Below are 27,488 nucleotides of genomic sequence, written 5' to 3'. Positions count from 1 at the left end.
CAAATCAGTCTCACTCCTTACTGCAGGGAAACTGTCCGTGTCCATACAGGTGTGCGTCTCTTGATACTGTGCAAAGTTTCCTGCAACTCCACCCCTCCAGGCGCAAGTCACTGCTGCCATCTATTGGTGAGGACCAGCCACTGCTCCATCCCTCGCCTCTTTTGCTATCTCTTTACTCTACGGAAAGAGCCCTGTGGACCAGTTTGCTGGAAGGAGCACTAATGGGCCTTCCTAAATCATAAATATATGCCATAAAAGACAGCTAACGTGGAGGGAGGGAGGGAGGGAAGGTGGGGAGGAAGGGGAGGGAAGGGGAGGGGGACTTTCAATCTTCCCCCAAATTTGCCAATAACTTCAAAGGCTGCAGAAACACAAAACTTTTATAAAATGTTCTTAATTATTAAGCGAATATACAAAAATACACTTCCTCAGCTTCATGGCTTGAAGGAAACTGCGACACGGTCTCTATGCTTCAGAGAGGGTCAGCAAACCTAAGTCCAGGCAACGAAGGATCTAGTCCAAAGCAGGAGGGCTCAGTCGAGATTCCTGTTGGTACCAGGAAGAATTTCTATGGTTTATGGCTTCCCTCCACCGGTTCCACCAGGCTCAAGTGCATTTCAGCACCAAAAACGCAGACAGCTCAGTCTTGAAACTGTTAATCCAAAGCCAAATATTGGCCCTGCCGCTTCAGAATCCAAGACCACCTTTTTTTTAAAAAAAAGAATCTGCTCCCACACTTGTCAGATGAGTCCATTCCCGTGAAGCAATTACAGCTCAACATCTCTGGGGGGAAAAAGGTAATTTTACAGTGGCAGATGAGGAAGAAAGCAAACACCTGCCACAGGACAGGTAAGACTCTTCAACGCCTCCGGTGTCCATGCTGCAGTCGGAGACTCCCTTCCTCCCTAAGGACATGCTAATTCATTCAAGCAACCTACACCGCAAAGACAGAAGACCTTTCTGTGTCTTGGTAAAAATTATTTGTTCGATCTCCTCATATAATATCAAGATCTGTTCCAAAGAAGCAACAGTAATGTAACTGAACAGAAGGTCTTCTAGAAACATTGGCTTCCCAATACATATTTTGGGGGAAGACTCCATCCCTCTGTTGTGAAACTTTCAGCATACACCAAGCTGTTCTTCAGCTTCCGTCGTCTCTTCTCTTGCGCTGTTAGCACAGAACATTCCCCAAAAGTTATGAACCGCCAGCCGCCGCTCCTGTCAAGAGTGCCCTCAAGAAGGCCGGCCATCCATGTCAGAAACCACCTGGGACCTTTCTTGCTGGTCAGCTGGAGATCATCTGGCCTGGGAGGGATCCGAGTCAGGGATCCTGAAGATGGGCTGTCAGAAAGTGCTCTCCAGCAAGCAGTGGCAGCCACAGCCTGTGGGACAAACTTCCTGGGTGCGGAACCATTCCATCATGTGGCTGGTGTGCCCTCCGTGGCCACAGGTCAGACAGAAGTTGGAAGAGCCCCGCACGGCCACGTGGCAGATGGCACACTGGAAGGCAAAGCCTTTGCAGATGGCACACTGAATGCCGCGCACTTCGCTTCGGCAGTAGCTGCAAAAGACGCCAAACTCTGCCAGGGGAGCAAGAGAGAGAGGGGTGATTGGAGGGGTTGCCACAATTAAGCCCAAGTAAAATAATGAGATAAGGCCAGCCGGTTTGCACTGGTTCGCTACAACCGGTAGCTAATTTTTTGTTGACTTTGGCAAACCGACTGATGCCCTAGCCCTTTTTTTTTTTTTTGCAAGGCTCAGAACTGGAAGTGTGTCCACGTCACTTTCAGTGGGCTGTTCTGGGCCTGGGGGGGGCTCGTCAGCTCAGAACGGACTTCTGGAAGTGGCATCCACGCAGAGAAGTGGTTGTTCAGGTATTTGAATCCCACCACTGGGTAAGGCCCAAAGACTTGAAGGGGAAGCCATACAGACATGCTTTTGAAAACAATCACTGACAATCCCTCCTTTTCCTTCCCAAACAGCATTTATTTATTAAAAACAAAATTATATAGCTGCCCAACTTGCACCCAGCGACTCTGCAGGGTCTAGGACAAGGGTAGGCAACCTTGGCTCTTTTATGACTCGTGGACTTCAACTCCCAGAATTCCTGAGCCAGCGTCTTTGGCATGCAGGAAGAAGGCTAAGCAGTTCAGAGGAGAGATCTAATAGTTATGCGGATTTGTGCTTTAGCCTGGCAAGATTCCTGTCTATAGGCGAGCAGCCATAAAGAAACGGCTCTAAAATAACTCTCCGTGTAATTCTTGGATCCTTGGGACTCTCCCTTCTTTGAATGGTTGTCTCCATAAGCATCCTCATTTAGCAGAGTCTAAAGCAGGGGTCCTCAACCCCCGGTCCGTGGACCGGTACTGGGCCGCAGCATGCCAGCAACCGGGCCGCACAAACAAGCAAAGCCCCATCCGTGACATGCAGGCAGCACACAAAACCGAACACTCTCTGGTCCATGGAAAAACCTCTCTCCACCGAAGCGGTCCCTGGTGCCCAAACGGTCGGGGACCTCTGGTCCAAAGGGGAAAGCCAGGAGAGCAGAACAGCTGGCTGGACGGAGAGCCGCTGATCTGGAACGGCTGTGGCCTTCTTTGCCCTTGAGGAGGGGAGGTCCTTCCAGGGTGCCAAGACCCCTCAACAGAAGAGGATCTTACCGGAGACCCAGAAGCTTCAACTCACCAATTCCTTTATGAGGATCGGGGGGGCAGGAAACAAACTTGAGGACTTCTGCACGTTTCTCTCGCAGGCCCCAGCGATACAGGATCTCTCCGTAGCACTTTTTAAAGTCATCAAACTGCTGCGTGTTGGCCGGATCCAGGAGCCTGGCGAAAGAGATCCACCCAACGGGCCTTTAGGTCCCTGACGGGATTTCTGTGGCTACTCTTGCTGGCCAGGGGCTTTATTTATTTATTTATTTATTGATGGGATTTATATCCCGCCCTATCTCCCGAAGGACTCAGGGCGGCTAACAACAAAACATATAATAAGTACAGAAATCAAGATAAAAATAAAATTAAAAACATCTGTGCAATAAATTAAAATTAAAAACTAAGAAATAAATTAAAAATTCTAAATATAATTAATTAAAATGCCTGTCAGTCCAGGTCAGCCTGGTGGAAAAAGGAGTGTTTTGAGGCCGCGGCGAAAGGATTGGAGATTTTGGGCCATCCGAAGCTCAGGGGGGAGCTGATTCCATAGGGCTGGCGCTCCCACAGAGAAGGCCCTCCCCCTGGGGGTCGCCAGTCGACATTGCCTAGCTGACGGTACCCTGAGGAGGCCTTCTCTGTGTGAGCGTACTGGGTGATGGGAGATCGTTCCCGGCAGCAGATGGTCCTGCAAGTATCCCGGGCCTAAGCCATGTAGGGCTTTAAAGGTAAGTACCAGCACCTTAAATCTCACCCGGAGGGCAACTGGTAGCCAATGCAGCTCACGCAGGAGGGGTGTAATATGGGAGTATCGGGGTGCTCCCATCACAACCCGTGCAGCTGCATTCTGCACCAGCTGAAGTCTCCGGGTGGTCTTCAAGGGCAGCCCCATGTAGAGAGCATTTTGCCCTGGTTCTGTCCTGCACGAGCGAAGGAGCCTTAGCAGTTTTATTTTCTGTGAACGTGCTTATACAGGTAGTCCTCGGCTTATAACAGCTCGTTTAGTGACTGGGAAAAAAAATAACTTATGGCCATTTTTCAGAGTTACCAACTTTATACTTACACTTTTGCAGCATCCCCCAGCTCGAGTGATCAAAATTCACATGCCTGGCAACCGACTCACATTTATGACGGTTGCAGCGTCCCAGGGTCACGTGATCCTCTTTTGTGACCGTCTGACAAGCAAGGCCAACGGGGGAAAGCCAGATTCACTTCACAACCAGGTTACTAACTTATCAATTGCAGTGATTCACTTAGCAAGTGGGGGAAGGTTGTAAAATGGGGCAAAACTCCCTTAACAAATGTCTCACTTCACAACAGAAATTTTGGGCTCAATTGTGGTCGTATGCTGAGGACTACCTGTATTTTTATTTAGGAGCTTTATGTAAAATTATGTAATTGTAAAACCTGTCAGTCGTTGCAATGAATCTTTTATAAGGTGGTCCTCAATTTATGCCCACAATCGGGAGCAGAATTTCCATTGCTAAGCAAGGCGGTTCTTAAGTGAGTTGCACCTGATTTTACAACCTTATCACCATGGATGTTAAGTGAATCACCACGGTGAAGGAAATTACGCAGTTGTTACGCGAATCCAGCTTCCCCCCCTTTGACTTTGCTTGTCGGAAGCCAGCTGGGAAGGCTAGAAATGATGGACGTGTCATCCTGGGACAATGCAACTGTTTAAGTGCATGCCAGTTGCCAAGTGCCTGCATTTTCATCACATGACCGAGGGGGAGGCTGCAATGGTCCTTAATGCAGGGACCGGTCATAAGTCACTTTTTTCAGTGCCGCTGTACACAAAGAGTTGCTAAACGAATGGTTGTAAGTCGAGCACTTCCTGTAAGCATTTTAAGTGCTTCTGGAGGTCAAATACGTACCTCTGCAACTTATGCTTGCTTGTGCTTCGCTGCTAATGCAGTGACAGACTGCCATGAACTGTGGGAAGGGAGAATGCTTGGGGAAACAAAGGTTAAGTGCTGCATCTCTGGACAAAGGAGCCAGCTGCATACCAAAGTATGCTTAGACTGACAGTTAGGAGAACATCTTGCCTGAAACCTGATTGGTGATACTGGGATGGGCAATGAGAGACAATTAAGGGAGGGAAAAGCAGAAGTTACAGATTTTGGTGCGCGATTCTCAGTTCTGGCTTTGCATGACTGCAATACACTCAATCTCTAATAGAACTATACCTTTCTCAACAAATGGAGACAAGGATCGTTTTTATTTAGAGGTTTAAGTTGTGGCAGATCTGACAGGAGGAAGCTGGGCCTCTTCAGTTATCTGGTCTTTACGCTGTTTAGCAAAAGCAGCTTTGAACTGAGAATCTTCTTGTGCAACTAAAATAATAACTAGATTGGGTTGACATCAACGATGTTACCATCATGGTGTAAACAAACGGTGGGGAATTTTTATCTGATTGGTTTGCAAAAATGTAGACGCAGCGCAAAGTTAAAGGTCTCATAACTCATCCGAGCTCCTCGCGAAACCCAAAACTAACTTGAAGACATCAGGCAGCCTAAAACAAAGGGTGGGCAACAATGGAAACTTGTGGACTTCAACTCCCAGAATTCCTGAGCCAACCATGCTGGCTCAGGAATTCTGGGAGTTGAAGTCCATAGGTCATAAGCTTGCCATAGTTGCCCACCCCAGCCTAAAGAGTCCTCAAACCATAATGTTTGAAACGGTAACTCTTTACAACATCCCAAAGGGTGGGGGGCCTTGGCCCCTTGATTCCACCCAGCCAGGAAGTAGATGATGACTGGTCCCACCCACCTTTTGTTCCTGTCATGCTGGTCTCTCTCTCGGTCCCGGGGATCAGCATACGCCAAGTTCCCAAGGCGAAAGTCGTCAGGCGAAGATTCGGCCCAGCCTAGCGTGTGTTCCATCTCTTTGCTGGCTACAAAAGTCAAACGCTGATTAGCTGGTCTTAGTAAGGGTGGTACCAGCCAGGAGATCCCCCTCTGAGCCCAGCAGCAAACACACCCCTGGGGCCAAAAGTCATGATCCTGCTCTTTTAGCATTTAGCCCAAATAAAGGGCTCAGCCTTAAAATAGGACGTCTTTTTTTATGAAAAGATAGAAAAATAGAATCCTAGGGTTGGAGAATACCTTGGAGGTCTTCTAGTCCAACCCCTTGCTCAAGCAGGGGACCCGATACCAGGGGTAGGCAAGCTCGGCTCTTTTATGACTCGTGGACTTCAACTCCCAGAATTCCTGAGCCAGCTTGGCTCAGGAATTCTGGGAGTTGAAGTCCATGAGTCATAAAAGAGCCGAGCTTGCCTACCCCTGCCTTATACCATCCAGGACAAATGAATGTCCAGCCTTTTCTTAGAATCCTCCAAAGATGGAGCATCTAAAATTCTGGGAGGTCAGCCGTTCCACTGATTAATTGCTCTTTATAAAACCCTAGTGAGACCACACCTGGAATACTGCAACCAATTTTGGTCACCATATCACAAAAAAGATGTTGAGAGTTTGGAAAAAATTCAAAGAACAGCAACTAAGATGATCAAAGGCCAGGCGACTAAAACGTATGAAGAACAGCTGCGGGACTTGGGTTCAGCTAGTCTAAAGAAAAGAAATAGGGGTGACATGATAGCTGTGATCCAGTATTTGAGGGGCTGCCACAAAGAAGAGGAGGGGGAAAGGGCGGTATATAAATGTAATAAAATAAAATAAATAAAATAAATAAACTATTCTCCAAAGCACCAGAGGGAAGGACAAGAACCAATGGTTGGAAACTGACCAAAGAGAGAAGCAACCTGGAATTAAGGAGAAACTTCCTGACAGTGAGGACAATTAATCAGTGGAACAGCTTGACACCAGAAATCGTGGGCGCTGCATACAAATTAAATTAAATAAATAAATAAATAAATAAATCACTGGAGGTTTTTAAAGAGACTGGACAGTTGTCTGAGATGGTACAGATGGTTGTCTGAGCAGGGTACTGGACTAGAAGACCTCTAAGGTCCATTCCATTCCATTCTTATTCTATTCTATTCCATTCCATATTTTCTATTCTATTCCATTCCATCCCATCCCATTCCATCCCATTCTATTCCATTCTATTCTATTCTTTGGAAATTTCATTTTAGTTCCAAGTTGGATCTCTCTTTAATAAGTTCTAAATTTAATTCAGAAGAGCTGGAAGGGACCTTGGAGGTCTTCTAGTCCAGCCCCCTGCTCAAGCAGGAGAACCTATACCGTCTCAGACAAGTGACTGTCCAGTCTCTTCTTGAAAATCTCCAGTGATGGAGGGCCCACGATTTCTGGAGGCAAAGCTGTTCCACTGGTTCATTGTCCTCACATCAGGAAGTTTCTCCTTAATTCCAGGTTGCTTCTCTCTTTGGTCAGTTTCCAGCCATTGTTTCTCGTCCTGCCCTCTGGTGCTTTGGAGAATAGTTTGACCCCACCCCCTTCTTTGGGGCAACCCCTCAAATACTGGAGTACTCCTATCACGTCCTCAGTAGTCCTTCTTTTCTCTAGTCTAGCCAAACCCAAATCCCCCAGCCACTGTTCAGATGTTTCAGTCTCCAGGCTTTTAATCATCTTAGTTGCTCTTCTCTGGACTTTTTCCAAAGCCTCAACATCTTTTTTTGTAAAGTGGTGACCAAAACTGGATGGAGTTCTAAGAAAATGTTTCTAAGCAATTCTGGAGTGCATTTTAGGCAGACAACAGGTGATCCTTACCTTTTCCTAACTCAGCAGATTGTTTTTTTTTAAAAGTATTACATGATGGCAGCAAGCATTTCTTCTGAAGAGTCTTTCTTGCTTCCAGGAATGGCTACCTACTAAGTGGCATGAAGTACATCTCTGTACTTTAGCAACTGTGGACAGATGTCCCTAATCAATTAATTGCTAGTGGCACTAATGAATCTTTTAGCTCATTTAATCTGGAACGGCTTTAAGAGAATGCCATCTCTCCCTTCTCAAAAATGGCAAACCTAGTTATAAAACAGAGCTACTCAAAGCACCTCTTGTGAGAGCCTACACAAGGGTTGTGAATCTTTGCGATGCCCAAAGTCAGAAAGGTGAAGCCCTCCAGGATCCTGCCAAGGTGGCAGATGTGTGCATACCTATGTTCCAGCTGCTGGCGCTCAGTCCAGGGTCTGACATGCTGGAACAAGAGCCAGAGGAGGTAAAGCTGGGCTGTTGAGGGCAAAACGAGAGGGAATCAGGTCAGAATGTCTCCCCAAAGGCCATGCTCTGGGCTGGGAGGGAAAAGAGCAAGAATGCAAATCAGCTCGTACGTATCGACTGTGGCTGGAGGGGTGCTGAGGAGCCAGGCCTGCGAGGTTTGGGGTTCCCTGAGGTCTGGATTGAGTCTCAAAGACGCTGCACAGCATAGCCAAGGTCTGCACGTCGTGGAGCTGGCAATAGTGGGCCAACCTGCAGAGGGAAAGAAGGAAGAAAACAGCCCTCAGCTAAGTTAAAGGTTAAAATTTGGCTGTGTCAGAATCCATTTATATTTCATTTCTAACTGTGCAAATCTAAATCTCACCCCCCCTTACTGGATTCTGCCATTCCCAAGGAGGGGAAGAGAAGACAGGGTTGTTCATTGCCCATCTCTATCCCTTAGATGCAAGATTTGTGTATTCAGCCTGCCTGGCGGCCATCACAAAAGACCAGGGAAGAAACCTTTGAACTAAGAACAACAAAGAAAGAGGGGGGATTCTGGTTTGTATCTCTGATGGGAATGTGAAGGGGAGGAAGTAATAATGTTGCAAACGTACTGGTGTTTCTCTTTTTCCACACCTGAAACCTGACTGATCCGGGACTGACCAAATGGACTGAGGGGAGGGGTTTTTACTCGGGGACACTTTAAAGCAGTGATGGCAAACCTTTTATAGACCGAGTGCCCAAATTGCAACCCAAAACCCACTTATGCATTGTCGGGTGTCGGGTGGGCATGGGCCATTGGGTGGGTGTGGCCCACTGGGTGGGCGTGGCTGAGGTGGTAACGGCCAACTAGCTGGGACTAAAAAGTTCAATCAATCAATTCCAACTTTGCGAGATCTGTTTTTTTCCATGAGAAGTTGAAATTGATTGATTGAACCTTTTTTTTTTTGCACACGGGGGCGGAGGACTAAAGCGAAAAAGTTTTATAAAACCCAGCTGAAGGCCTAGGACAGGGGTAGGCAACCTCGGCTCTTTTATGACTCGTGGACTTCAACTTCCAGAATTCCTGAGTCAGCATGGCTCAGCTTGGAAACCTCTCGCTTTCCCCTCAGCGTGGCTGGCTCAGGAATTCTGGGAGTTGAAGTCCACGAGTCGTAATAGAGCCAAGGTCGCCTACCCCTGGGCTAGGACTGTGGCGACAGCGCGCGTGCCCACAGAGAGGCCTCTGCGTGCTACCTGTGGCACGCGTGCCACAGGTGCACCACCACGGCTTTAAAGTATCGACCTGTGAGACAATGTCCAGATCCTGTCTAGATTATCCACTGTCAACCACGTTTTAGTAAAAGTTCCTGTTTGGACAATCCTGTCTCCAAGAGTTCTTCTTTCCTAAGATGTGGATTGGGGTGGGTCCTGACAGGCTGACTTTTCTGACCTGCTGATGACAAAAGTAAACACAACTGCTAACCGTAAAGAGTGGAGAAGAACGTTGTGTGCACTCAGACAGAAGCTTTCTATATTACTATTATTTCAGCTCATATTCAGGGCAGGAAGGAAGATGGATCTAACTCGATCGCTCCTAAAAACAGGAAAGCTTTATATCTAAACCTCTCATCTACCCCTCATCCGTCCATCCATCTCTCTCTCTTTCTCTCTCTCTCTCTCTCGTTTATTTGCCACCCATCTTGCTGTGGGCCTACTCTGGGCAACTTCCATAAAACAGAAAACAATAATAAAAGTGTAAACATAACATGGGTAACTGCTTCTGCTACCACATTTCTCAGTGAATCGAAGTGTAGCGTCTTGGTTTAAGGGTACCATGTTGCGGGGAAGAAAGGAAATAGCCTTCTCCTCTTATTACTAGTTACCCTTAGAACTATAATAATCAGAATTCTTGTTCATTATTATCCCTCACCACACTTTGGAAATTTCTCACCATTTTTAAAAGCTCGGAACATTAAGAGCTCCAAGAAGCTAAATTTCTATGCCGAGTAGCAGTTTTTGCTCTACCGTTTTATCCACAAAATGGACCAACGTTGAAGTCTTTTCTAAGTACGGCAAGGTATGCCTCAGGTGCAACAGGACGGGTTAAAGTGCCTGGGAGGACACAGGTCAAAGCATGAAGAAAAAGCCCCAGCAGATACAGTTTTACTGCTTGCCCAGGGGTCAGACTCTAGAGGAGAGTTTATATGAGGCTGTGTTTCATGCAGAGGGGGTGGGATACCTATTTTTAGGGGTTCTGTGAGAGACTAAAACAAAGTTCACTTCAGCGCAGCCAATCTTCTCTCGTGAGAGATCTGCCTCTTCATTCTACGTAGGACATACACATACAGGTAGTCCTCGATTTACGATCACAATTGAGCCCAACATTTCTGTTATTAAGCAAGTCATTTGGTGAGTTATGCCCCATTTTACCACCTTTCTTCCCACAATTGTTAGGTGAACGGCTGCAAGGTGTCGAGCAGGGGACTAGAAGACCTCCACGGTCCCTTCCAGCTCTATTCCATTCTTCTTCGTTCTTCTCATAACAAGGTTGTCAAAGTGAATCTGGCTTCCGTTGGCTTTGCTTGTCAGAGGATCATAAAAGGTGATCATGTGACCCTGGGACACCGCATCTGAAGCCTGATCACGTGACTATGGGGAGGTCTCCCTGGTCGTAAGTGGGACCGCCACTCTTTTCAGTGCTGACTTCAAACGGTCAGTAAATGAACTGTTGCAAGTCAAGGACTGCCTGTATTAATTAACATATTCCACAGCCTGAAAAAGTTTGGAAACCCCGGCTCTGAAGAATCGCAATAGTGTTTCGTATTAATAAAAGGCCACAGCTTGGCATTTCCAAATAGGTTAATATAAATAGTCCTCGACTTACAGCCACAACGGAGCCCAAAATTTATGTTGCTAAGCAAGAGAGCGGTGAAGTGAATTCTGCCCCATTTTACCACCCTTCTTGCCACCGTTAAGTGAATCACCGCAGTTGTTAAGTGAGTAATGGTTGTTAAGTGAATCTGGCTTCCCCTTTAGACTTGGCTGGTCAGAAGGTTGCAAAAGGGGATCGCACGGCCCCGGGACACGGCCATGGTCATAAACAGGAGGCAGTTGCCCAGTGTCCGAATTTTGATCACGTGACCACGGGGGTGCTGCAATGGTTGTAAGTGTGAAAAACGGTCACGGGTCACTTTTTTCAGTGCCACCGTAACTTCAAGCGGTCACTAAACGGACTGTTGTAAGTCGAGGACTACCTGTACAGTTACACAACCTCGGAATGCCGGAGCAAAACGGCTTTCCCCTTTTTTTTCTTTTCCAGGGTTAGTGCTGACCCAACTTCCTAGGAAGTGACTCAAGAACCCGACACCGTGCCGATCCCCACAAGAGGAGAGCAGGGCAGCAGCTGGGCCGCACTGCAAGGCTTCCGTTCTCTCGGCCTCCTTACAGAGACTCCAGGAGCTGGCGGCCGAAAGGGTGCTGGGCCCAGGGGGTCTCCAAGTCTGGGTCAGCCTTGGGATCCAGGCAGAGGTCAGTCGCCACCGTGGCCAGGGACCAAACCTGCAAGAGAAGGCCAGGTCAGAGAGATGCTGCTGTAGGTAAAAACCTCAGGCGGCTCACGGCATATACAATTCACCAGCCAAACAACAATCGACCTAATTAATTAGGACTTCCCTCAAAGTAAAACCAGCATAAAAATGACCACAATGCTCTGCAAGCCCTCCACTGCTTTCCAGAAACAAACAGGGCATCTCGATCACTCTCTTTTTGGATCCTGCACGATCCAGAGGGCTCCTTCTCAAATGATGTTCAGTAAGCTACAGGAGACCAGGCTGCTCTCCCAGGCCTCAAGGCAGGGTGATGGTTGAGCCTTTGTGGTTTGGGGATTGGGTAATGCCAGGGGCAGGACAAATAGGTGGAAGTAACAGCTAGGTGGAAGCTTGTTAAAAAGAGATCCAATGTAGGAGGAGAAATTTCCAGTGAGAACACTTAATGGAATAGTTTGCCTCCTGGATTGCTCCAGGAATAGCCTGGACAACCATTTGACCGGGATGGTATAAGGTAGGGGTAGGCCACCTTGGCTCTTTTATGACTTGTGGACTTCAACTCCCAGAATTCCTGAGCCAGCATGGCTCAGCTTGGAAACCTCTCCCTTTCCCCTTAGCATGGCTGGCTCAGGAATTCTGGGAGTTGAAGTCCATGAGTCATAAAGTGGCCTAGGCCAGGGGTAGGCAACCTTGGCTCTTTTATGACTCGTGGACTTCAACTCCCAGAATTCCTGAGCCAGCATGGCTCAGCTTGGAAACCTCTCCCTTTCCCCTCAGCACGGCTGGCTCACAAATTCTGGGAGCTGAAGTCCACAAGTCGTAAAAGAGCCAAGGTTGCCTACCCCTGGGTTATGCAAACTATTCATTCTCACAATTGTTCAAAGTTACAATCAGTCCTCACGCCTGCAACCACTGCAGTCTTGCCAGTCACACGACCGAAGCCTGAGTGATTGGCAATCAACAGGCATTTGCACTGGTACCATCCTGAGGGCCCCGTGATCACCACTTGTGACCTTCCCAGCTGGCTTCCAATTTGCAGTCAGTGGGGGAAGCTGGATTCGCTTAATGACCGCACGATTCACTTAACAACTGCAGTGTTTTATTTACGAACCACAGTAAAAGAGAAAGGAAGGAAATGTTCTATCCATCTCTATCCTCAAAGCCCTGAATCGAGACGAGACCCTTGCAAAAGGAAGCTGGGGCGGGCAGGCAGGCAGGCAGGGGACACTAAGAAGGGCAAAAAAAAATCAGTAGCCCAAGGCTCTCTAGGGGAGGCAGGAGGGGGATGAGAGGGAGAAGGGATTTTTCTTTTAAACCATGGTCTCCTGTTTCGGTGACATCCCCTCCCCCCCCCTGATTTCAAGATGGTCTCCGGACAGTCCTGTAGACTCAGTGGTTCCCCAACCTTTCTGGCTTTGTGGACTGGCCGGGGGGGGGGGGGGGCGGGAGGGAAGCGGAAATGGTTTTGTGTGAGTGGCAGGCGCGTGCGCTCGCAGCTCCATTTTTGCGAGCGGCGGGGACTTGCACGCACGCTTGAGGCTCCCTTTGTGAAGCTTCACACACGTGCGAGTCCCCGCCACCCGTGAAAAGGGAGCTACGCGTGCTCGCCTGCCTCTTGCCTGACCCGGTTCCGAATGGGCCGCAGCCTGGCACACTGGGCCACGGCTTGGGGACTCCGTCTGTAGGGTGATGGGAGGAGGAGCAGCACCTGCAAGAGGTCTCGGCGTCCCACGGTCAAGGCTGAGGCTGCGTTCTTCTGGCAGGTCTCCTGAATATCCACCATATTCAGTCTGAAAGAGAAGAGGGGTGGCTGAGGGATGCAGAGTTGTTTTCCTCTGCAGAACCCCCAGCTGCCAGGTGGAAAAAAGAATTTCCTAGCACCTGGTCTACTGAAAAACAAAAACAAAGCCAATTTAGGGGAGCGCTTACATTAAGCAAGGTGCTGACATCTGCCAACCACTAGATCCACATCTGTAGAGTTGGAGCTAAGGGCTTGATTATATTCTGCCTATTATGTGGCATCTCCCCAGGTTGGCAGCCTTCTTCTCTTGGGAACAATTACGCGAGGCTCCACGCAACAGGGAGGCTTAAGGGTCAGTTCTGGATCTCTTCTGGCTGGGAAAAGTCTCAAAGCTATTTCTCAGCTTGAGACTTCTTCCCTCCTTGCCTGGGTGTCTCCCTACAGGTATTGTGCACTCCCCGTTGCATAACAGAGCATGTTAGTTGGATTTACACAGCTAAATATTGGGGGTTTGGGCTTAACAAGGCCGTGTGAAACCAGTCGATCCGGTTTATAAATAGCCTTTTAGGACCTGCCGTTTTGAGCGAGCCCAGCCAATTCCGGTTTAATGCAAGGTACCTCGTGGCTTACAGCATGTGTACACCCTATCATTAACATTGGGGAATGCCGCCGGGCAAGCCATTCCTTGAAAATTGATACCAAACTGAAAAGGATGGGCAACGTGTGCCAATCCAAGAAGGGAGCATTTTGGAGAACTCTGTGGTGGTTCTCTGTTCTTCCCCAGGCCTTCCCTTTCTGGGGTCGGTGGGGAGCTTTAAGAAGTCAGTCTTCTGAGCAGAAGCCAAATGCTTTGTCCTCAGGCAGGTAAATTCTTTGCACCCCTAAATTTCAGAATACAAGTCCTCTGTGATCCCCCTCCTCTTCCCACTAGGATGAGGCGACTGTGCCTCCCTCCCTCCCTCCAAAGGTGGCAACAGCAGTAGCACTTAGGCCAGGGGTAGGCAACCTTGGCTCTTTTACGACTCGTGGACTTCAACTCCCAGAATTCCTGAGCCAGCACAGCTGGCTCAGGAATTCTGGAAGTTGAAGTTCACGAGTCGTAAAAGAGCCAAGGTTGCCTACCCCTGACTTAGGCTTATGTACCGCTTCATAGAGCTTTACCGCCCTCTCTAAGCAGTTTACAGAGTCGGCCTATATTGCCCCCAACAATCTGGGTCTTCATTTTACTGACCTTGGAATGATGGGAGGCTGAGTCAACCCTGAGCCAGCCAGGATCAAACTACTGGCAGTTGGCAGAATTAACCTGCAATACTGCATTCTAACCACTATGCCACCACAACTCATAGACAGACAGACAGACAAGAGCAATAACACTTAGACTTATATACCGCTTCACAGTGCTTTACAGGTCTCTCTAAACAGATTATAGAGTCAGCATATTTGCCCCCAACCATCTGGGGTCCTCATTTTACCGACCTCAGAAGGGTGGAAAGCTGAAATCAACCTTGAGCCGGTCGGGATCGAACTGCTGGCAGCGGACAGTAAGTCAGCCTGCAATGCTGCATATTCACCACTGGGCCATCACGGTAGTAGGCAAATTGCTCAGGTACTCACGTGTACATCTCCCCTAATGATTTATGGACGGGGAGCAGGCAGGAGATGTCCTGAATGATGACTTTGCCAGCTGCTTTGATGGGCCGGCTGCTGGCCTCGGTCCCCTCCCGTTTGCTCTTCCATCTCCTGGACTTCTGCAAGAGGAGAGACCTCTATCAGGGACGGGGAGGGCGGAGAGCAGCCCAAATGCAACATCTTCAAGGGCAGGAGAGCTTTGAGAGTCTCTTCAGACTCTGCCCTAGTTAACCAAACAACAGCAGCTGCTATACTAAGGCTTCAGAAAAGGCGGTCAGGACAAGAGCAGCAACAGAGGGAAGGGCTGGGGCACTTTGGGGAGGGAGGGAGGGAGGCCTACCGAAGGGAGCTAAAGCATGAACACAAGGAGCTTCTACCGAGTCACATCGCAGTCCAGCTAGCGGCAGGTTGCCTAAGACGGATTTTTCACAAACACCAAAACAATCAGGACTGACCTTCTCCGTGCAAAGCATGTGCTGCACCATCGAAAGCTACCCCCTTCCTCAGAAAGACCAAGAGCATCTCTGGATAGACTGCAGGAAAGGATAACCTTCCAGTTGCCAAAGGCGGGTTTGTGCAACCTTTCCTGACTTGGAATATTTAACTGTGCAGGCATTGTAACTCCCAGAACTCCTAGTGAGCAGGGAAAGGCCGTTCTATTGCGTGCATTAGACAGAGGATGGAGAGAAAGAGGGAGGGGAAAAAAGCTTTCTGGGAATACAGAGGCTGCGGCAATCACAAGCTGGCTAGCGAAGTGAGAAGTGGCATTACACAAGAACAAGCTGGCTCATTTCTTTGGGATTGCAAGTAACTCGCTTGAAAGATGGGATCCGCTGGTCTCCTCTCATTGGCGACGGTAGATTTCCCATATGATTAGATCAGTTCCAAGTGCCACTAAGGGGGAAGGGAATACATGTGGCACAGGAGGAATGGGAGCAATTTAGCCACGTGATCTGTGAGACCTCATAAAGTTTTGGCATCTCATTTGCAGGAAAAGGTAGATAAATGCCTTATAACAGGATGACCCTCCCAAAACAGTCAACATTTTCCCCCAAAGACTAAAAGTTATTAATTATTTTGCAGGGTGTTAGGCAAGAATAGGAATAACAATTGAGACCAATCACCTTTAAAAACCTGCAAAAACTCAGCAAAATGTGGCCCAGAACAACATCCCCTAAATGATGCTTTCAAGTCATTTGGGAGCGGGAAGACCTGCAACCCTATTCCCAGATTTGGTTGTTTTGCCACCAAATTTTGGCAGAGAAGTTTTCTGGCTGTTGGGGCAGTTGCAAACAGGATGCCAGGAGCTTCTTATTCCCACCTTTATGGCGTTTCACTTTCAGGCAAGTCTGCTTAGATTCGTATCCTGTCTGGGCGAAGGATTTACATTCCAGATGGTTCAAGATTTCCCACAGTTTCCTCTGTGATGTGCAAGTGTTTGCTGCAGACGTTAAGAACGCATGCAGGCACAGCAAAGCTCAGCCTTCCTGGATTTACATGCAGAGCTTGTTTCCTAAATGGTAAAGAATGTATAAAAGGGCAAAGGGCAAACTGCCTGTGCCTGCGTCACCAAGCAACTCCCACCTCTGGCCAGATATGAGAGAGTGCTGAAATATGTGGAATTTGTGGCCTTTGGAGAAGTTTCCTGCTGTGAAAAATGAGGAGTTCAGCCATCCGTATGACCGCACAGGAAGAGGTCACATGGAGTGACATGTGGTCAGCGTTCATGCTTCCTTCCCCCTGTGCATTTATGCAGCTGAAATTCTCACATGCACCTTGTGGACAATGGCAGGAATTGGTTAGATGCTTCTACCGTCCTGTTATCTATGGCCCCTGGTTTCTGAATGTGCAGGCTGGTGTGTATTCTATGCTTAAAAGAGAGAGAGAGAGAGCATGAAGCAAAATTTGCAATTTATCCCTTCTTTTGCAAATCACGTATGCTTGTATATGTATGTAATTCTGAATTCTTGTTCTGCCTGACAAGTCCTTCCATACGTAAGTGACAGGAAGGTAATCCTTAAGACAGTCTGCCACAAAAGGACGATCGAAAAAGAAAACCTGCATTGTTACTGTATTCCCAGCGATGCTAACACAATCCTCTAAGTTTCAAAGATAAAATCATTTGGGGGTTAAAGTGGCCTCTCAGCTCCACAAAGTAAATCCACACTCAGAATGCCATGCGTATACTTTCGTCTGAAAAGTGAAAAGAAATAGAAACTACGGAGCCTCAGAATGCAGCGTTAGGAGCAGATTGTCCCTCCCATTTTCCCCCCTAGAATTCCTTCTCCAAGCAGTTCCTTAAAAATTAAAGTAACATCTTTTGAAATCCTAAAATTGTTTCTGTTCTACAGTACAAGTTTTAGCAATTTTAGCTGCTCTGCAGGCAGCGCTGTGCCATTCAAAGATGGGAAGCTACTGGCCTCTAAGCGCAGCCAGAAACATCCATTTTTCAGCAAATAATTTTGTGGCAGAGCCCAGACCTCGTTGGTCAGCAAGCATCTAGCCTGGTATGGAAGCACAGAGGGAAGCTATTGCTAGACGGGCAAGGACACTAATGCCCAAAGGGTGGAAGGGCACAGGGGAAGGCTGAACATCAGCAAACTGGAGCTGCCTCATCTTCTACAATCAGGAAGGTTGCTGGGTTAGTTTAGGTAGGCGAATATCAAGCATCTGGTAGTCCCTTCTCTAACCAACCACCTTTATTTAGAAAGATCATACCTTTTTAGAAAAAAACAGTTAAGGTAGAAAAAGTGCTACCAGACTCCTCCTGATTGTTAGCATGACGCCATGAGATGGATGCAAGTGGGGGCTGGATTCCACAAGCACGCTGGCAAACATTGCCCATGCCACTGTTCATGGAAAGAGACAGCCAGAGCAACAGAATTATGGATTGAGACGAGGAGCCAGCCCAAGAATAAGCCACTGAGGGTTTTGTAGCAACCCAGAGGAACTTCACACAATCAGCAGAGCAGCTCACATACCAGGTCCTCCCGCTGCCTACAACTTCTCGGAGGAGCAAGCAAGAGATGAAAACACGAGGGTGCCCCTCAGCCAGTTTGGATGGGGAAGGAAATTCGCATTAAAGATCTGTACAATCTTTTCTGGACTGGAGTACGTTTGTGACTGAGACATTCCCAGCAGAGGCTTAAGGAAACAAGTTTGGCCCCAAAAGGCTTTAAGAGTTAAGGAGGTGCAACGAGTGCCTTCAATTTCTACCAGGCGGAACACCCTAAAGCTGTGTTGAATTCCACATGTGCTTGCTACAGAGAGAACCTCACACTAGTTAACAAACATGCCCAATACAATTGTAAGAAGGATATTAACTTGGGTGCCACTGCTATGCTGAAAACAATCAGCAAGATAAAACTCACAGAATCTACTCTGCATGGAAAACTGCTCTCTCTTTCAAGAAATTGGACATTATTAATTAAACATTTACGCCTGCTGAAAAACCACAATGTTCCGGATTGGCTCAAGTTTGCAGACTTTGCGAAGTGTATTCTCCAAGAGGAAGAGGTGAGGAAGTCCAAAGAAACTGGAGTCCCACTCTTAAAATAGCCAGGGACCCTGTTCTGCCACATCCTGAACCTCTAAGCTGCATCAGGAATCTCCCGATGAGAAATTGCAATTGCAACAAGGAAACTCAAAATTGCCTTAATAACAACAAATCAAGAATGGCAGAATCAGGGAGGGATTTGGGGATGGGAGGGATTTGGGGATATATTGTAAAATTTTGTTTTTGTAAAACTCTTTAATAAAAAAAAAAGAATGGCAGAATCAGGATCTCAGTCAGCAGTTGTGCAGAAAAGGCAAAGAGCCTTTTGTGCTTACAGTATCTTCTCTTGAATCTGATCAGTTAAGGTTTCAGCCAGGAAGTTCCCAGGGCACCATTCTGTCTCTGTTAGCCTAAGTCTTTGCAAGCCCAAACCCTGAGTTTTGTATTTTTTTTAAAAGTCGCATACGGGCATTCCTCAACTTATGACCACAACTGAATCCAAAATTTATGTTGCTAAGTGAGACAACTGTGAGTTTTGCCCCATTTTACCACCTTTGTTGTCACAGTTTGTTAAGCGAATCACTGCAGTTGTTAAGTTAGTAACGTGGTTGTTAAGTAAATCTAACTTGCCCATTGACATTGCTTGTCAGAAGCAGGGGATCGATCACATGATCCCGGGACGCTGCAACCGTCATAGATACATGCCAATTGCCAAGCAGCCGAACTCTGATCACATGATCATGGGAATGCTTCAACAGTCGCAGGTGTGAAAAGGGGTTACAAGTCCCTTTTTGCAGTGCCATTGCAACTTTGAATGATCACTAAATGAACCGTTGTAAGTCGAGGTCTACCTGTAATACCATACTCTGGAGGGAAGGAAGCCCTGGTTCCCCACCGTTGTTTCTATTACTGCCAACTCTTAAATGAAGAGCAAACATTTTGTCCCAAGAGATATATTTGGAATACTGAAAGCATGTTCTGAACACTTGCACAAAATGCCTGCCTTGCCACGGGAGGTGCAGACAGTCATGAAACTGTCAAGAAGATGATAAATGCTCCACCACCATCCTTTAACCTCACAGGTTACTTCAAATTTCTACCTTGGTGAACACAGTTCCAAGTAAAGCACCGGTCATTTTTATTGTTTAAGGCTGCTTGCTGGCCCTAGAGCAATGCTTCTCAACTTCCAGCAACTTTAAAATGTGCGGTGAACTCCCAGAATTCCCTAGCCGGCATGGTTGGCTAGGGAATTCTGGAGTTGAAGTCCACCCATTTTAAAGTATGTCTGGCTAAGGCATTCTGGGAGTTGAAGTCCATACATCTTAAAGTTGCTGAGGTTGAGAAACGTGGCCTTGGAAGACCCACCGTCCTATCCAGCTCCAGCATTACGCAAACATGGCTTCCCGCCCACCCACCCGCCTCCGAAGTCTAGCCTCTGCCCTCTACTTCAATCCAGGTTACACAAAGCCAACCAAGTGGCGGGTTATTCTTGGGCCCGTGAGGAGCAGGCAGAGTTAGTCAAGGGCGGCAGGAACACAGCACACACAGTACCGGGAAGTCGTTAATCGCTTGTATGGACCAACGCCGTCTGGCAGAGCAAGGAGACATCTGTGCATGAGAATGTTACGCCCGGAAGAAGGGAAGGAGGAGCGCCGTGGAGAAAATAAGAGAAAAGAAGAAAAGAACATGCAGCTGAGAAACTCTGGTTTTTTTAAGGACTTGGGACGCCCCAAAGCTGCAGAGAAGGGGAAAAAAGGGCAGCTTCAAAGCAAGGCCCGGCTGGAGACCTCTCCCCTTTTCAAGGTGACAAAAACGGGCAGGGTTGTTCCAAAAAGGCATCCTTTGATAGCCAACTGTTTCAGGTTAGAGGCAAAAGGGACCCTCTGGCCAGTGATATTTTTGATAGCCTGTTTTACTTTCAACCCATAAAAGTGGATTAGACCTACCAATGGAAAGGAGGGAATTGCAATCCACCCAAATTTTAAATTCTTAAGGAGAATTTTGGGTGGCTTAATTTTCCCTTTTCAGGGAATCGAGAAAGAGGAGCTTTGGCTGCTAAGATTAAGCCACTGTATTCCTGCAGGTTCACCTGTCACCTCCTTGCACTCCTTTTAGGCAGAATAAGGAATTCAGAACTTACGACAGGCCATCATCAGCTGCTTTCACGTAGTCATAAAAACAGGCACAGGACTTTGAGAGCCCACCCATAGGACATCTGTGACCAAAACAGAGGAATTCCAGACTATGCCTCCCCCACCCCACCCCATCGCCCCAAGATGCCACTCTCTCTCAACCAGCAACTAGCTACCGTATACAGGCTTTTTTGTGCAGGAGACCAGCATGCGAATATTGAAAAATATGATCCCAGTTCTAAAGTGGTACGATCAGGAATATTTATTTTCATTCTTATTCTAAGCAACGCCATCAATGGGTTCCTTCTTAAAGAAGTTCTGAGTTAATAGTCCTGCTTGCTAATTACTTTGGTTCTGAATATGCCCACTGGGCCACAGCTCAGCTCAGGATGGAACCGCCCAGGACTCGATGATGGCGAACCTTTTAGAGACCGAGTGCCCAAACTGTGACCCAAAACCCACTTATGTATCGTCGGGTGCCGGGTGGGTGTGGCCCATTGGGTGGGCGTGGCCCATTGGGTGGGTGTGGCTGCGGTGGTAACGGCAGACTGGGTGGGACTAAAAAGTTCAATCAATTAATTCCAACTTTGCAAGATTTTTTTTTTCTTGTGAGAAGTTGAAATTGATCGATAAAGTTCAATCAATTAATTCCAACTTTGCGAGTTTTTTTTCTTGTGAGAAGTTGAAATTGATCGATTGATAGAACCTTTTTTTTTTTTTGCACACGGCGGCAGAGGCCTAAAGCGAAAAGGTTTTATAAAAGCCAGCTGAAGGCCTAGGACCGGGCCAATGGTGTGCGTGCCCACAGAGAGGGCTCTGCATGCCACCAGTGGCATGCTTCCCATAGGTTCGCCACCATGGACTTAGGGTTATCTCTGTTTCCTGGTAAAATACATGGGAAAATCCCATTGGCGGAAAATTCCACTTAGGGTTAGGGTTAGGTCACCATGAACTCATAGAGGAAAATGGACTTTGCCAACAAAGTTCTTGGGTATGGTTAGGAGGGCACTTACCTTTCTAGGCTGCCCTATCTATGTTTCCTGGTAAAATACATGGGAAAATCCCATTGGCAGAAAATTCCACTTAGGGTTAGGGTTAGGGTTAGGTCACCATGAACTCATACAGCAAAATGGACATCGCCAACAAACTCGAAGTGCTTGGGTTTGGTTAGGAGGGCACTGAGTTTTCTAGCCTGCCCTATCTATGTTTCCTGGTAAAATACATGGGAAAATCCCATTGGAGGATAATTCCACTTAGGGTTAGGGTTAGGTCACCATGAAGTCATAGAGCAAAATGGACATTGCCATTTTTTTTTTGCACACGGTGGCAGAGGCGTAAAGCGAAAAGGTTTTATGAAACCCAGCTGAAGGCCTAGGACTGGGGTGACATGTGTGCCAACAGAGAGCTCTCTGCGTGCCACCTGTGGCATGTGTGCCATAGGTTTGCCACCACGGGCCCAGGTGTTCCCAGCCAAGCCATCTTTCCAAAGGATCTAAGAAGGTAGATACAATAAAAAAATAAGCAAAGGTGTGTTTGAAGACCATTTAATTAACTTCAGGCCACAGAATAAATGGTTAGACAAATAAATAAGGACAAGCTATTCTCTGTCCCTGACTAACAGACTAGGCCGGTGTTTCTCAACTACAGCAACTTGAAGAGGTGTAGACCAACCCCAAGAATGATGAGAACTGAAGTCCACACCTCTTCAAGTTGTAAATGAGCAAGACTGCATTAAGAACAGGCTAGTTAACTGAAGATCTTATGGTCATATGGGTGAAGCTGCGAGTGACCCTCGGCTCCTGCCATTCCCTACATTTTAGGTCTGCCTAGGGCAGCGATGGCAAACCTTTAACCTGTGTATCAAAGCTGCCATACCACAATGTTTTGGGAGACACACCTAGGTTCACCGACAGCCTACAAATATTCCCATCTTGTTTTTGTGCAACTGTGCATGAGGCCCATGCTCCCATGTGATCTCCAGAACCTCTAAAAATAGCGTGAGAATGGGCTGTGCTCTGGCATGATCTTTGGAGGCTGCAGAGGCCACATGAGAATGGAATGTACCCTTGCATGCTTTGGGAGGATCCAAAAATCATGTGAGAACAGGCATGCTTTTACACAGTTTTTGGAGGCTGCGGAGGCCATGGCGGAGTTTTCTCCAAACCTGCTTCAAGAATGAGGCCTAATGCAACCAGGAGCAGCCTTGGGTAAAGCACAGGGGCCTGCCAACAGAAAGAGAAAAACCACATAGAGCTAAGTAGGTGAGACTGCGGTCCTTGGGGAATGGCATGAGGTGGCCTTTTTGAGTGGCAGCGGAGGGGCTAGGGCTGAAACCAGGGCCCAGGCTGAATGTAGATTTCTTTCAGCATCCAGCAGATGCTTAACACACAGCACAGTGACAATAGAAGTACAGTAAATTGTCTCAAATACTGCTTTTCCGCCCCCCTCCCAAGACCGTTCCCTCGTAGAAGATGGCACCTGGCCAAAGCTGCCAGCTTTAAGGCCTTCTATGCCTTCCACATACCCTTGAGTTATCAGGCGAAGCAAAAATTGAGAGCTATGGCCCTTTTATGATTTGCGGACTTCAACTCCCAGAATTCCTGAGCCAGCCGTACTCAGCCATCCCTCCCTAAACTAAAGCAAGTCCCAAATCAGAATCCTAAAGACATTTCTGCACTGCCTTTTGACTTCATTTGCCTTAGGACAGCTCAGCTTCGAGGTCTCCCAAAGGCGCTTTTTTCTAGAAGGCAACTTGTCAGATCTGCCATCGTAACCGCTTCAGCCCTGCTTTGCTTTGATGGCACCCTGCCATTTAAAAAAGGGGAGGGGGAAATAGGGAGGGGGGATGACAGGAACCCGAAGTGCCAACCAGAGATCATGGGAACAGAATACAAGCACCCACCAAAGAGGTACCAAATTTTAGAACTGTTACCCAAACACCTAGTTTGAATATCGTTAGACACTATCAAGATGACCAAGGGGGGAAGATCCTGGGAGAAGGGAAAATCACCAGGTTTACACAGGAAGATTCAGATCTGGCTTTGCTTATGCTGTAACCACTTGGCTCTAGTAAAAGCCATTTTGCTACAAATTGAAGTCAAGGATCTTTCTTTCCTAAATGCCCAAGCCAAAGCCAGGAGAGGCCTGATACAACTGGACTTTCTTGGGGTTTTTTTTCCCCTCTTCTCTGAAAACATTTCACTTCTCATCCAAGAAGCTTCTTCGGTTCTAACTAACTTCCATTCCCCACCAGTTAGTTAGAACCGAAAAACTTCTTGGATGAGAAGCAAAATATTTTTTTAAAAAAAGGACCAAGAAAGTCCAGTTGCCTTTTGGAAAAAGCACCACTGGGGCAACCATTACTTGGATGATTGTGAATCTCCATAGACCAGGGCTTTTCAACCTTTTTCACCCATTGTACCACTTTTAGGATATGGCAACATCTGAGTACCACTAGTCGCCTAGCAAGGTGTCAAAAAGTTTGATGGCCAAAAGAAAAAAAAAGGAAAAAGTGAAGTACAGGTAGTCCTCGACTTACAACAATTCACTTAGTGACTGTTCAAAGTAACAATGGCACTGAAAAAAGTGCCCCCCAAGCCACAGCCGAGCAAGACACAGCCGAGCTCTTCCTCCTGTCCCGAGGTTTTCATTCTTGTGAGCATTTCTGTTGAGGATTGGCAGTGGGGGAGGGGTGAGGGGGTGTTTGGTTTTTATTCCCCCCCCCCTCTGCTGGGTGGTTGCAGCAGGTTTTGGTCACTTCACATGACCCTGGGACACTGTGACCGTCATAAATATGAATCAGTTGCCAAGCATCTGAATGTAAATCACAAGACCCTGGAGATGCTGCAACATTCCAGCTGATTGGCGCTTCTTCTGGGCTCAGCAGAAGCACCAGGATCAGTGCTGAGCTCCAGCTGGATCCTGGCGCTGATCCTGGCGCTTCCGCTGAGCCCTGACAGCCCTGCAGCTCCAGCCATCTCTCGCTCAGGCTTGTGCGGTGCTGCCACTGGTTCAGCTCATTCCCCCCCCTTGCTACCACTTTTCTAGGATCGTTGCGTACCACCTGCCAGGTGCCAATGTACCACAGGTGGTACCCGTGCCACTGGTTGAAAAGCCCTGCCATAGACACTCGGCTTCAAGGCTGTGTTTTTTCCGGCCACAAGAGATGACTCTCCGTCCCATCCCAAAGAGTCCTGTTAAAGGAGGGCCTTGCAGCTTCTCAGATGATAGGACTATAATAGCGATGGCAAAACTTTTAGAGACCGAGTGCCCAAACTGCAACCCAAAATCCACTTATGTGTAGTCGGGTGCCGGGTGGGCGTGGCCCTTTGGATGGGTGTGGCCCATTGGTGGGCATGGCTGCGGTGGTAATGGCAGACTGGGTGGGACTAAAAAGTTCAATCAATCGATTCCAACTTTGCCAGATCTTTTTTTTTTCCCGCAAGAAGTTAAAATTGAATCGATTAAACTTTTTTTTTTTTTGCACACAGCAGTGGAGACCTAAAGCGAACAAAGTTTTATAAAACCCAGTTGAAGGCCTAGGACTGGGGCGACGGTGTGCGTGCCCACAGAGAGGGCTCTGCGTGCCACCTGCGGCACGCGTGCCATAGGTTCTCCGCCACTGGACTATAACTTCCTAGCCACTGCTATAATGTCTGCTGCACAAATGACCTTCAGGTAATTTTGTCTGAATGTTTGCCCTAAATAACCATCCAGGGACACCTAAAGGATAATGAAAGTTAAATGCAGCTATTCGGTTTAAGAAGGCAACGGGTGGAGTTTTCTACCCACTCAAAAATGTAGAACAAAATCAGTCTTTCAGCCTTTGCAACTGAGATGGTCTGAAGCGCCTGCAATCCAACAGGGAGGGCGCTCTCCAGCCATTAGGACCCAGCATGACCAACGCTGGGAAACCTGCCAGGTGCGTCTGCCCTCCTGATCCAAAAAATCCATAGCTGACATAGCAGAAATGCTGGCACTGACCACAGGGAAGAGCACGGACCAGGCCTCCACACAAGGGCATTTTCCCAGTAAAATAAAAGCCTCGCGCTGGAGCCCAATAAGGAAGCGCCACTGCGCTGAGCAGCGCTCCAACGAGGCAGTCCTCAACCTACGACCACAACTGAGCCCAACATTTCTGTTGTGAAGTCAGACGCTTCTTAAGCGGGTTTTGTCCCATTTTTACGACTTCTCTTGCCACATTCGTTAAGCGAATCACTGCACCTGTTAAAATTAGTAACACGGTGGTTAAGGGAATCTGGCTTCCCCATTGACTTTGCTGGTCAGGAAGCTGCAAAAGGGGGATCCCCTGACCGTCATAAACATGAGTCAGCTGCCAAGCCTCTGCGTTCGGATCACCTGACCGTGGGGATGCTGCAACAGTCACTAAGGGTGGGGAAACGGTCCTAAGTCACGTTTCTCACTGCCATGGGAACTCTGAACGGTCACTAAGTGAAATTAGTCAAGGACTCTCTGTCGTAGCCTGCTGTCTGTCTGAGCAGCAGAGCTTAGCGAGGAAGAATCCTTCAGGACCACGGGGGGGGGGGGGGAACGGAGGCAGCTGGCCGCCCCTCAGGAGCTGCTAACCTAGAGTAGTGACTCCAGCAGGCGTCGCTAAACCAGCCGGAGTGCTGGGAGACACTCTGCATCGGCTGTGGGCTTACCCTCTCCTTGTAGTAGAAGGAGCTAATGGAGACCTGCTCCTTTTCACTACGCGTGGGACTCCCTCCGTACAACCGCAGGTTGCCAGGGCTCTCGGTGCGGATCTTCATGGGCGTGATGAGGCCGCTGTGGTAGGCCGAGAGGGCTGACAAGGATCTGAAAGAGAGGGGAAGAGGTTCCAGTCATTCTCCAGCCAGATGCCCCTTCTTTGCAGCCAAGAGCTCTGGAGCATCCTGACTGCGCAAGATGCCGCAAACAGTCAGACACGAATGCCCACCCAGCGTATGACTTTCCTCGACAGAGTATTTCAGCCTTTCCCACACTGAGCTCCTCCATGTGGATTAGAGGCGGTTTCCAACTAGGCCAGGGGTAGGCAACCTTGGCTCTTTTATGACTCCTGGACTTCAACTCCCAGAATTCCTGAGCCAGCCATGCTGAGGGGAAAGGGAGAGGTTTCCAAGCTGAGCCAGGCTGGCTCAGGAATTCTGGGAGTTGAAGTCCACGAGTCATAAAAGAGCCAAGGAGGCCTACCCCTGAACTCGGCTAACAGCTAGCCTGAAATATTATACCATTACATCCACCAGCGCTGTTCTCTTTTGTGGCTATTCTCACAGGGAAGACTCGTCCATTACAGGTAGTTCTTGACTTACAACCGTAAAGGGGCCCAGAATTATGGTCATTAAGTTATGCTAGTTGTTAAGCGGGTTACTATGTGACCGTGATTGATTTCACAACCTTTTTTTGTGGCGGTCACAGTAATTGCTGGTTTCCAGCAAAAATTGCCATAAATCATGCTCAGCTGAATACAGGATGCAGCAAACAGCCCCAAATGCAAGTTGGTTGCCGAGTGCCCCAAATGCAAACCATAGGACTGGGGGGGGGGAGGGAGGGAGGACTGGCTATCGAAAATTCAAATCTGAGTCATGAGAAGCCTCTGTTGTAACTGTGAACGGTTGCTAAGTGACTGGTTGTAAGTCGGGGACTACCTTCCCCGTTTCACTGTTGCTAGAGTCCTCGGGGGCAGGAAAGTGTTCTTTACAAAGGGAAGAAAAACTCCATAGGGCCTCTCTGGTAAGAACGTGGTAGTTTTCCACTGCGATGTCAAATTTCCCAATGCACGGCTGCTTTTGCAATGGCAGCCAATTGTTTCTGAAGGCCAAGGCCAAGGCAGTGGACTGTGCAATTCCTTTCTATGCTGCATGGTCTTTACTAAGGGGTCGAAATTTAACTTCACTCTTTTATCTCGCTCCATGTAAAAGCTCCTGACTACACGTGCCATCGAAGGCTCTGGATTTTGTACAATTGCCAGAGAAAATTTTGACAGAGTTAGGGTTGCAAATCCAGTCGCATCTTTTCTGACAAACCAATTTTATTAAAAAAAAAAACATAAGGTTTTTTTAAAAAAGCTTATGCCTTTTAATGGAATTGCTTAATCCGAAAAGATGCCTCCGGACTCCTTCGCTGAAGTCAGTTCTGCCTTCTTGCAGCTGGGAAGGTCTGGGGTGGCCGCTGTGGGCCAATGCTTGACGCTTAC

General features: G+C 47.9%; 1 protein-coding gene across 3 annotated transcripts in view; it reads right to left on the bottom strand.

Annotated features, from left to right (window-relative positions):
• Positions 1-362: 362 nt before the first annotated feature.
• WDR59 (WD repeat domain 59) overlaps positions 363-27,488 on the bottom strand; it is an 80,163-nt gene continuing 53,037 nt past the window's right edge. Inside the window, exons 18-26 of one of the 3 annotated variants that reach the window (XM_081336039.1) lie at positions 25,957-26,110; positions 14,651-14,784; positions 13,004-13,085; positions 11,196-11,308; positions 7,900-8,038; positions 7,726-7,798; positions 5,424-5,547; positions 2,686-2,828; positions 363-1,580 (exon numbers count right to left, since the gene is read on the bottom strand). In XM_081336039.1, the coding sequence (XP_081192165.1) occupies positions 1,345-1,580; positions 2,686-2,828; positions 5,424-5,547; positions 7,726-7,798; positions 7,900-8,038; positions 11,196-11,308; positions 13,004-13,085; positions 14,651-14,784; positions 25,957-26,110 (1,198 nt within the window). In that variant the 3' untranslated portion in view covers positions 363-1,344. Of the gene's footprint in view, positions 1,581-2,685; positions 2,829-5,423; positions 5,548-7,725; positions 7,799-7,899; positions 8,039-11,132; positions 11,309-13,003; positions 13,086-14,650; positions 14,785-25,956; positions 26,111-27,488 lie in introns of those variants that run through there. The other 2 variants (XR_014027522.1, XR_014027523.1) reach the window with 2 other exon arrangements.

Source organism: Vipera berus, assembly GCF_964194415.1.
Source record: "Vipera berus genome assembly, chromosome: 10".
Taxonomy (NCBI): domain Eukaryota; kingdom Metazoa; phylum Chordata; class Lepidosauria; order Squamata; family Viperidae; genus Vipera; species Vipera berus.
The sequence above is the reverse complement of the archived record's forward strand: the minus strand, read 5'-3'. Positions and strand labels throughout refer to the sequence as shown.